This window comes from Dromiciops gliroides, chromosome 3 (assembly GCF_019393635.1).
Source record: "Dromiciops gliroides isolate mDroGli1 chromosome 3, mDroGli1.pri, whole genome shotgun sequence".
Classification (NCBI taxonomy): Eukaryota; Metazoa; Chordata; class Mammalia; order Microbiotheria; family Microbiotheriidae; genus Dromiciops; species Dromiciops gliroides.
Window position 1 is genome coordinate 1,857,309 of NC_057863.1, and position 10,796 is coordinate 1,868,104.

Below are 10,796 nucleotides of genomic sequence, written 5' to 3' on the forward strand. Positions count from 1 at the left end.
GCTAGTTAGCGGCCATCTGGGGAAGGGAAGAGGAGCAGCGTCTCGAGCCCTGGAGCGCTAAGGAGAGGTGGGCAGGAGACACAGTGCTGCCCTCAGGGAGCTGAAGGCAGACCGGGAGGGTCATGGAGGTGGCCCACCCCCACCCCACCCCCGATCGCCCCGCAGGAGCCCCTGGCCACCCCACCCACCTCAGTAATTCCAGGGGTGCCCTGCCCAGGATGGCTTCTATCCCCTCCCACCTTCCCAGTCTTCTGAGAGCCGACTCCTCCCCGGCCCTCCTCAATACGGGGCGCCGCCTCCCGGCTGTGCCACAGACCAGGCTGTCCCCTGGGCCTGGAGCGCTCTCCCTCCTCTGCTCAGACCACTGACCTCCCCGGCTCCAATCCCAGCTTCTCCGGGAAGCCTTCCCCGGCCCCTCCTAATGGCAGGGCCTCTCTCCCCTCTGGTGGTCACTTGCTGTTAGATTGGGAGTGCCTTGACGACAGGGGCTATCTTACTGGCCCACAGTAGGTGCTTCATCATGAGTCCTCTGGGGTTGTCTTGGATCACTGTGTTGCTGAGAAGAGCTAAGTCCTTCACGGGCCTTCATCCAACAATATGGCTGTCTCTGTGCACAACCGTTCTCTAGGTTCTGCTCACATCACTGCATCAGCAACTTGGCATCCTGACAGTCTTTAGGAAGTCCCTTTGATCATTTCTTTTTGTTTGTTTGGGTTTTTTGCAGGGCAGTGAGGGTTAAGTGACTTGCCCAAGGTCACACAGCTAGTAACTGTCAAGTGTCTGAGGCCTGATTTGAACTCAGGTCCTCCTGAATCCAGGGCCCATTTATTTATCCACTGCGCCACCTAGCTGCCCCCCTTTTGTTATTTCTTACAGTAAAGAGGGGGCATCACATCCACACACCCTCATTTGTCTGGCCATTCCCCATGGATAGGCACCTCCTTAGCTTCCAGTTCAGTGGAGCGGAGTGGCATCACAAGGTCAAAGGGCAGGCACAATTTAGTCACTTTGGGGCCAGGGTTCCTCAGACAGGGCGTTCGAGTGCCTGCTTTCCCACAGCCCCTCCAGCATCTCTCATTTTGCTTTTTTCAGCTTTTAGTATGATGGGTTTGAGGCAGGAGCTCACAGTTGTCCAGTTGTTAGTTATTTGGAACATTTTTTCATAGGACTTTTGTTAGCTTAGATTTTTTCCTTGGGAAATTGCCTGGTCATATCCTTGAACCATTTTTCTGCTGGGGAGTGAGTGGCTCTTACTTTCCCTATTTGATTCAGTTCCTTACGTATCTTGGATATGAGACCTTTTTCAGAGGGTTTGTTGCAGTGTTGGTTTTGTTTGTGTGAAACGATTGAATTAATTTTATCTCATGTGCTTCTCTCAGTCCCTTGTTTGGCAGCCATAGATTGGAAAGGTAGTCACCTCATTGCTTGTTCACTACAAGCCTCTTCTAACACAGATCAGGATGGCGTGGTATGTCCCCTCATGGACTCAGGCCATAACTTGGTCCACCAAGACCCTCAGGGATCTGTGTGTCATCTAGCCAGAGAGCTGCCTGTCATGAGGTTGGGGGGTGGGGATTTTTTTTTAACCCAGATGAAAGATTTTGCCTTTAACTCTTTAATTTTGCTAAGTTCAGCCCAAGCTCATCAACTGCTGAGAGCTACATAAATGCCGATTTAGTGTTTATGGAAGTCCCAAAAGTCCGAGCTTTGATCCAAGTTGTTGGTGGCTAAAGGCATCTCAGCCCAGGGTCCAGGACACCTCAAGTATATGAGAAGTTCACTCCTCCCTCTCCTTCTTGACCCCAAGTGGCCAAAGGCCTCACTGTAACCTATGGGTAATACTGTCTGTCTGCCCCTTTCAAGGTAATGGGGAGGCCATGGCTTTTTAAGGGTGTCCAGGGCTGAGACTGCAAGACATTTAGCTATGAGTCCCACGGGGAGGGAAAGGGGAAGAATTGGAACCCAAGACTTGGGGTTTTCCTAAGCCAGCCCTTGAATGATTGGCATTCTGGGATGCTGACAGAACCCCCTTTGATGAGGACCCCTCCCCTTAGGAAGGCTCATCACACCTGGTGGCCTGCTTCCTGCTCAGGCCTTTGATGAGAAAGAGCAGGGGAGGTCTCATCTCGATGGCTTCTCTGTGCTTCCTCCCATTGCCTTTGAAAGCTCCCACCGGATTTGGGTCAGGCTTTCATCCCACATAGTAGCCTTCCTCCTCAGAGGACAGGCTAAAGAGCAACACTGAGACTTCCCCCCCCCCTTAGACTGAGGTTCTGGTCCAACAGGTGGGATCTGGCGTGTGTTTCGGGGCTGGCCGTGCCCGTGGGGCTCTCTCTTGGGACCCAGTGTCCGCTCCAGAGCTCGGCTGGCACAGCGGGCCTCGAGCCCACCCTCATACCTTGTCCCCTCTTTGCTCCCACAGTCGGCACTGCGGACGTCTCCTCTGTCACAAGTGTTCTACCAAGGAGATCCCCATTATTAAGTTTGATCTGAACAAGCCTGTGAGAGTCTGCAACATTTGCTTTGACGTTCTGACCCTGGGGGGCGTCTCCTAGGGAGCCGGGGGCAGCCCTGGCTCCGTTCTCCTTGGCCCCAGCAGCCACCCGGCTCGCTAGTCCTGCAGCCAGGGAGAGGGAAGGCAGTGGTGATGGCCTTTGTCTCCCTCCTGCAACAGACTGAAAACAATTACGGACCCCCTAGTGATTTCCTCCATTACTGATGATTTACACAATTGGCATCGTATCAGGCTGTGATCGATTTCCGCTGAGGTTTCAATTGGACGGACCCCTGGAAGTGAGGTGGTGTGACTGCACCAGCCCCCAGCAGAGCCTGGTGTTGAGACCTGGGGCCCAGGAGGGGGTGTGCCTGCTGAGCCTGGGCCGCCTGAGATTCGAGCGGGCAGCATGGCACCACGGGCTTCCACGGAGGGTTCTTCCCCCTGGGAGGCCTTCTCAAAGCTCACTTGTGGTGCTTGTAGGCACTTTGTAAACAGGGTTCAGAGAGAAAGCTTGCCGGACAAAAGTGGCCTTAACAACTGAAAGCTTTACTGGGGGCCTCCCTGCTCTCCCACGGGGTGCCCGGGCAGCAGGCCAACCCTTTCCACCATGTTTGGGGTGCAGGGCTGCCCCCCCACACACACACACACCCCTGCCACAAAGGCAGCTTGCCAGGCAAACCCGCCCACCTCAGGGATATCGAGAGGGAGCCATGTACTTGGGTGGGTGACACCGGGGCTTAGCACTGCATCCAGACCCACACAGAAAACCTACCTGTGGTCAGAAGGAAAAAGGGCTGTGCCTGACCCACATGGGCATTTCAGTGGGAGCCTGAGCTGCATCGATGCGGCTCCGGTGTCTAAGAAGAGACAAGCCTGCGGGACTTGTCGGCTCTGTTGGGGCCCCCTCCCCTCACCAGCGTCTTCCTCGATTGCGAGGGGGGCCAGGCTGCCCCCTTTCCTGGTCCTCACCTCTTCAGTGTGGCCCCTGAAGGCCAGAGGAGGTCCATGGTGACTCATTGATGAGTAGGAGCACTAAGGAGAGGAGGGTTTTGTCCTCCCTTCAAAGAAGAGGCCCTCCCAGCAAGGGAGGGCAGCCTTCCCTCGTGCCTGGAATATGCCCGTGCAACAGGGCCCTCCTCGGCCCCATCAGCCTCTCTGCTGCGCCTTGTCCCTCTGGCCATCCTCCAGTGGGCCCGGTGTGCACAGAGGAGGGCCGACTACAGGAATGCCCCCTTCTGCAGCCATGGCGTGTGTGGTCTCTTCTGTCCCTGTAAGTGTGTGCAGCCTGTAGACGTACACTCACACACACTCATGCACACGTGCACATGCTTATACAAAATAGACAACAAGAAGTGGTACTTTTTTATATTTCTGTGATTCAGAACGTATGTACATATCTCTCTCTCATACACACACACACACAATGTTTTAAACAAGAATTCGGATGCATTTGTTGTGTTTAAGAGACAAAAGTTCATTTAGGACCATGTTTATTCAATGCCGTCACATTCCACATGGAATTTGCTGGAAATAACCTCCTGGCCTTTGATTGGTGTGGAGCCAGGACTGCCCCTCTGCCACCACCCCCCACCCTCTTTCACCCCTGCCCCACACCCCTTTGCAGACACTGGTCAGCTTCCACATTGGAGAACCTTTGGTCTTTGGGGTCTTCACTTCCCTGAGAATATGTCACAAGAAACCATTTTCTAGAGTTGAATTAGGTGAAATTTAATTCTTTAATCCAAATAACTCTCATTAGGTTCTGGGAGGGGCTTGGCCCACCACTCCGCTTGCTTCTGTTCTTGCTTTCTGCATCATGGTTCACGCTTAAGTCTAAATCATGTGTTGGAATGTGCCGGGCACACACGTGACATACTTTATGGGCGTGTTGTGCCCAGTCAGGGTCAGTCAGTACGATGGTACCCCCGGGACCATCTTGGTGCGGCCCCACCCTGATGGCGCTGCCCTGCCAACAGGGTACAGTCTTCCTTTGGAGGTTTCACACCTTCCAGCCTGTTCTGAGAAGGGAATCAGACCCTTCAGGAAGCAGCTCCAGGCAGCCCCTCGGGACATGCATCCTTCTTATCCACAGCTGGAAAGTCCAGCGTCCTTGAGCAGGGGGACCAGTGAGCCCGGCCCAGGCTGTCGGGCCCAGCTCCTGGTCACCAGGCATGTTGTAACCTGCTAGAGGAGGGGAGGACCCCTACCTCCCTGAGGTAGGGAGGGGTGCACTCTGGAGGGGACGGTGTGAGGGACTTCCTCCAGATTCATCCTTTCTCCCCAGGACTTAGCCCCATGTGGTTGTGACTTTAGCCCCCCAGGCCCAAGCTTGAGTCATGGAATGAATGACATTTCTGTACCGGGCACAGCCCCGCCTGGTTCGGTCACAGGGCATCACCGGAGGCAGATCCAGCCGCTGGCCGGCAGCTCCTTGTCTGTGACCTGACCCTAAATCCAACGTCTGCCCAGATCTCTGAGGACCACAGGACTGGGCTCCCTTCTGCCTCAAGGGCCGTTAGGGATAAGGCCTGGGAAGGCAGGCGTCCACAGGGCTTGGCTGAGGCCCTCGGCCCCTCGAAGCACAAAATCCCAGAGGAGAGGGAGGCGGGGCTGGGGGCTGATTCCTGAGGCCTCCTTTTCCCTTTGTTGGGAACACGGCATGAGAACGAGCTGTCCTAGAACCGGACTGACCCGAGCTCCTTGAGGGTCCCCATTCCAGATGCCTTAAAGACTGCAGACCCATGCCTCTTTCCATGTGGCATAAAGGTCCCTCAGCCTGCTGCCTTGCAGCTGACGCTGGGCGCTTTGGGCAAGCCACAGACGGGCTGGCTGGCTCCCCACTCTGCCTATTGTCCTGAAACAGCTCAGTGCGAGAGCCCCCGGCGCCGCTCCCCCCACCTCGGAGGTCCTGGAATTGAGGACCCTGTGCAAGAGGATGTCTGCGGCCCGCGGGGAGGTGGCCACATGGCCAAGGCGGCCCTGGGGTCTGTGGGAGAGAATATTGTTTTCCAATTGGATATTTGCATTAACTGTAATGATTCCTTGTAATAATACTAGAATGGCATCAACCATGTACATTAAAATGGAAACCTTTGGTAACTGCGTGTGCGCGTGTGTGTACACATGCATGTGTGTGAGGTGTGCATGTGTGGCATATGTGCACGTGCATGTGTGTTTGTGCATGTGTGCAAGCTCGTTCACTATGGCAAGAACCCTCAGAGAGACGCCAGGGTATCCAGGCATACCGCATTCCAGACCAAGGAGAGTACAAGCCCAGGGCCCTTGCCAGAGCACCCAGGGCTATTTTTCTGGGGTCACTTCAGTCTCCTTTGTCCCACTGAGCCCAGGGCTGGCTGGTAAAACACTTGCCTGAACATTTTTTGCAAAGCTTGAGTAGCAAGGCCAAGTCCAGAGTACTAGGCGTGGGTGTCACCCTTCGCTTTGGCCACTCTTCCTAACGCCTCTGTAAAACTGGGCTGATGATATTGTGCCCCCTCCCCCCCCCCCCGCCTCCAAAATGGTGCTGGACGTAAGCAGGCCTCAGGAAGTGTGAGGAGTGTGGCCCACCATCCACTGGACAGCCTTACTTCCTAAAGCCAGCCGGGACCCTTCGGACCCAAGAGATCCTCTCAGCCCCTTCCCTCATTTAATGGGAAATAATTTTTTTTTTAATTTTGTTTTTTGTTTTTTTGTGGGGCAATGACAGTTAAGTGACTTGCCCAGGGTCACACAGCTAGTGAATGTCAAGTGTCTGAGGCCAGATTTGAACCCAGGACCTCCTGAATCCAGGACTGGTGCTTTATCCACTGCGCCCCCTAGCTGCCCCCAAAGTAATCATGTAAGCTAGTGTTCAGTCAGGCCTCAGCGCCCCCATCACACCACAATGCCCCCATTATGTTGTTCAGTCATGCCCAACTCTTCATGACCCCACTTGGGGTTTCCTTGGCAAAGACCCTGGAATCATTTGCCATTTCCTTCTCCAGCCCATTTTACAGATGAGGAAGTGGAGGCAAACAGGGTGAAGTGACTTGCCCAGGGTCACATGCAACTAGGAGTGTCTGAGGCCAGATTTGAATTCAGGAAGATGAGTCTTCCTGACTCCAGACCTGGCACTCTGTGCACTATGGCGCCCTCTAGCTGCCCTAGAATGGGTAGACCAATTCATAGCTGTGGCCATGCCTGGAGGTCCATCATTGGACGACTGCCGGTGCCCACGGATTGCCCTCTTCTGGGCAGATGTGGTCAGCCTCTCAAACTCAGCATACCCAAAATGGGAGTGAGAAAGAAAAAACCAAAAGGCATCACAGAGGCAGATCACCAAGCAAAACAAATTCCCACCCCGGCCATGTCCAGAATGTCTCAACCTGTACTCTGAGTCCCTTAGCTCTGTCTGGAGAAGGATAGTGTGTTTTCCCCTTGAGTCTTCACGGGATTTACCCAGAGTCATCCAGCTAGTGAGAGCTAGTAAGTGAGGCTGGATTTGAACTCGGGTCTTCCTAACTTCATCTCCTGCAGCACCACCTAGCTGCCACTTCCTTCCTTCGAAACTGACATTTCCCTATCTGAGCATAACCTCCCATCCCTCCCCCCTCCCCTAAATCTATTCTCAGCCCATTCTTCACTACCCTGCTCCAGCCTCAACCCTTAAGTCTGGCTCCTGACCTCCCCATTCTACTGAGAGTGCTCTCTCCAAAGTCACCAATGATCTTTTTTTTTTAGTGAGGCAATTGGGGTTAAGTGACTTGCCCAGGGTCACGCAGCCAGTAAGTGTTAAGTGTCTGAGGCCGAACCTGAAGTCAGGTACTCCTGACTCCAGGGCCGGTGCTCTATCCACAGCACCCCCTAGCTGCCCCCCACAATGATCTCTTTTTTTTTTTTTTTTTTTTTTTTTAGTGAGGCAATTGGGGTTAAGTGACTTGCCCAGGGTCACACAGCTAGTAAGTGTTAAGTGTCTGAGGCCGGATTTGAACTCAGGTACTCCTGACTCCAGGGCCGGTGCTCTATCCACTGCGCCATCTAGCTGCCCCAAAGCTTGCTCAAGGTCATATAGTATTTTTTTTTTTTTTTTGCGGGGCAATGGGGGTTAAGTGACTTGCCCAGGGTCACGCAGCCAGTAAGTGTTAAGTGTCTGAGGCCAGACCTGAAGTCAGGTACTCCTGACTCCAGGGCCGGTGCTCTATCCACAGCACCCCCTAGCTGCCCCCCCCAATGATCTCTTTTTTTTTTTTTTTTGCGGGGCAATGGGGGTTAAGTGACTTGCCCAGGGTCACACAGCTAGTAAGTGTTAAGTGTCTGAGGCTGGATTTGAACTCAGGTACTCCTGAATCCAGGGCCAGCGCTCTAACCACTGCGCCATCTAGCTGCCCCCCCAATGATCTCTTAATCACAGATCCCACAGCCTTTTCTGCATCCCCACTCACCCTTACCTCTCTGCAGCCTTGGACACTGTTGTTAGTCACTCTCTCCGGCTTGATAGGCTCTTTTCTCTGGGTTTTCAGGACATCCCCTCCCTCCTCTCCCCTGGATGATTTCCTCAGCTCCCATGGACTTAATGACCATCTCTGCTGAAGATTCTCAAGCTACCTGTCCTGCCCCAACCTGCTGATTTCTGACCTCACGTCTCTAACTGCTCCTCAGACTGGGCATCCAATAGACAGCTTAGACTCGACATGTCCAGAACAGTTCATTCTCTTTCCCGCACCCCCCCTTCCCTATTACTGTCCAGGGCATCCCCTCCTCCCAGCCCAGGAATCATCCCCTTCCCTGCATCCCCTTCCCGCTTCCATCATCAGGCTCCTCTCCCCTGGGAGCACTCGACCCCTCCCAACCTTTCCTTTACAGAGGGCTGGACCCTGTACTTTGCAGTTGTGAATTCTAAATTCTAACCCCCTTCCCCTCCTTGAGATGGTAAACTATCAGATATTGGTTATACATGTGCAGTCATATAAAACATTTCCAAATCAGACATTTTATACAAGAAAACGAATGGAAAAAAAGCAAGGAAGAAAGTGAGAAATAGTATGCCTCAGTCTATATTCAGGTAACATCACTTCTCTCTGGTGGCAGATGGCACGTTTCACCATGAACCCTTTGGGAGTCTTGAATCACCATGTTGCGAGCCAAGTCATCCACAGCTGGTCACAGTACAGTATTGCTTACTGTGTACGATGTTCTGCTTCTGCTTACTTCACTTTGCATCAGTTCGTGGAAGTCTTTCCAGATTTTTCTGAGAGAATCCTGCTCATCCTTTCTTACAGCACAATAGTGTTCTATTACAAACATATACCACAGCTGGTTCAGCCATTCCCCAATTGATGGGCATCCCCTCAATTTCCAATTCTTGGTTACCAGAAAAAGAGCTACTATGGATATATTTTGTACAAATAGGTCCTTTTCTTTTTTGGTTTTTTATTTTTCTCTCTTTGGATATGGACCTAGCAGTGGTATTGCTGGGTCAAAGGGTATGCACAGTTTTAAAGTCCTTTGGTCATAGTTCCAAATTGCTTTCCAGAATGATTGGATTAATTCACAACTCTACCAACAATGCATTAGGGTCCCATTTTTCTCACATTCCTTTTCATTGTCTTAGAGTGTCTGATGCATAGTAATTAGACACTTAATAAATGTTTCTTGAAATGAATGGAATCAACTTAGAAGCTGTCACCTCTTCAGCATATCCTACCTCTGGGCACCACTCCCAGTCCTGGACCATATAAGTAGGGTGCCCAGGGATTCTCATCATCTCTTACCAGCTGCTTTCCTGGACCATATCAGCTCTAGAAACTCATCATTCTACAAGATGACATCAACTCACTCAGAAACTCTTGCCTCCTCAGATCCTTTCCCAGCCCCTCAAGCCTCTTCCCCAGTAGACTGTGAGCTTCTTGAGGGCAGGGCCCAGCTTGTACTTCTTCTTTGTACCTCTAGCACCTGGCACACAGTAGGCTCAATAAATGGTAACTGACCCTCACCTTGACCTTGCCATCACCTGTAAACATTCATGAAATTCCTTCATCTGACCAACCCTTCATTTTGCCTTCTTCATCCCTCCACCCCTCCAGGTCTAGGTGTTCCCCCTTTCCCTACCTGAGCCCCTGGTGAACCAGCTCCAGTCTGCACGGCCTTCTACGTTCAAGCCCCTCATTCTGTCTCTGGTTATGCCCTGCCAGCCCAGTCTTGGCCCCCCCACTGCCTTCCCTCTGGCTGGTGAAACAGGGCTAAAGTCTCTCATCTGGCTTCCCACCTCATCCCTCCACGGACACTGCTCTCCAAAGTGGCCAGTGTTGTCATCACCAAATCCAATGGCCTCCTTGGTCTCTGTGTAGCCTTGGACACTGTGGGTCACTCCTCCTTGATCCCCTCTTCTCTCTGGAGAACACTCTTCTCCCTCGCTGACCTCTCTTCATTCTCCTTGGCTGGACCCTCCTCCAGGCCTGAACATGCGACTCTGTCCTGGGCTCTCTCCTCTTTCTCCCTGGGGCAGCTTCACTTGGTGATCTCCTCAGCTCCCACCACTTGGATTAGCATCTCTATTCTCAGATCTCTAAATGCAGCCCTAACCTCTCTCCTGTTTTCCAGGCTCCCGTCTCCATTCTGGCCCCTCACATCTCTGCAGACAGGACCATTGTCCTCCGTTCTTCAAGTCCTAGGTATCCATTTAAGAGAGAAGGAAAGGGGCAGCTAGGTGGCGCAGTGGATAGAGCACCGGCCCTAGAATCAGGAGTACCTGAGTTCAAATCTGGCCTCAGACACTTAACACTTAACTAGCTGTGTGACCCTGGGCAAGTCACTTAACCCCAATTGCCTCACTTAAAAAAAAAAAAAAAAAAGAGAAGGAAAGCTTTGCACCAGGCCTGGCCTGAGAGGTGCGGTCTGAAAGATGTCTGGTGGAGCTTCTCCCACTGCCCCAGCTTTTCTGGGTACAGTGTGGGCAAGGGCTGGTGCCTGGAACTTCAGTCCTGGGTCAGAGGTCAGCAGAAACAAACCTATTTCCAAACGTTGCTCTCGTCACTGGGGACTGCCTCCCAGGGAAGTTTCAGCCATGTTTCACCTTACCCCTGAATCTCCCCCCAGGTCTGTAACCAAGATCAAATCAACTTATCACTGTTCATGGATAGGGCATGTCAACGTACTCCCCTACAGCCCCAACCACCCTCCCTGTAACTACTACTCCCCTTTGTGTGTTGTGTCCTGTGCACACCACTTTGGGGCAAGCATATTGTCAATTTATCAGTCTCTTCCGATAAGGGATTAATAAAATGGCTCCCTGGCTTCTCAGGGCACAAAGAGAGCACATGGC

General features: G+C 52.6%; 1 protein-coding gene across 2 annotated transcripts in view; it reads left to right on the plus strand.

The window, feature by feature from the left end:
* The window catches only part of ANKFY1 (ankyrin repeat and FYVE domain containing 1), a 75,461-nt gene extending 69,865 nt beyond the window's left edge, over positions 1-5,596 (plus strand). For both annotated transcript variants that reach the window (XM_043993002.1, XM_043993003.1), the window contains one exon: positions 2,423-5,596. In XM_043993002.1, the coding sequence (XP_043848937.1) occupies positions 2,423-2,555 (133 nt within the window). In that variant the 3' untranslated portion in view covers positions 2,556-5,596. The remainder of the gene's footprint in view (positions 1-2,422) is intronic.
* Positions 5,597-10,796: the final 5,200 nt, after the last annotated feature.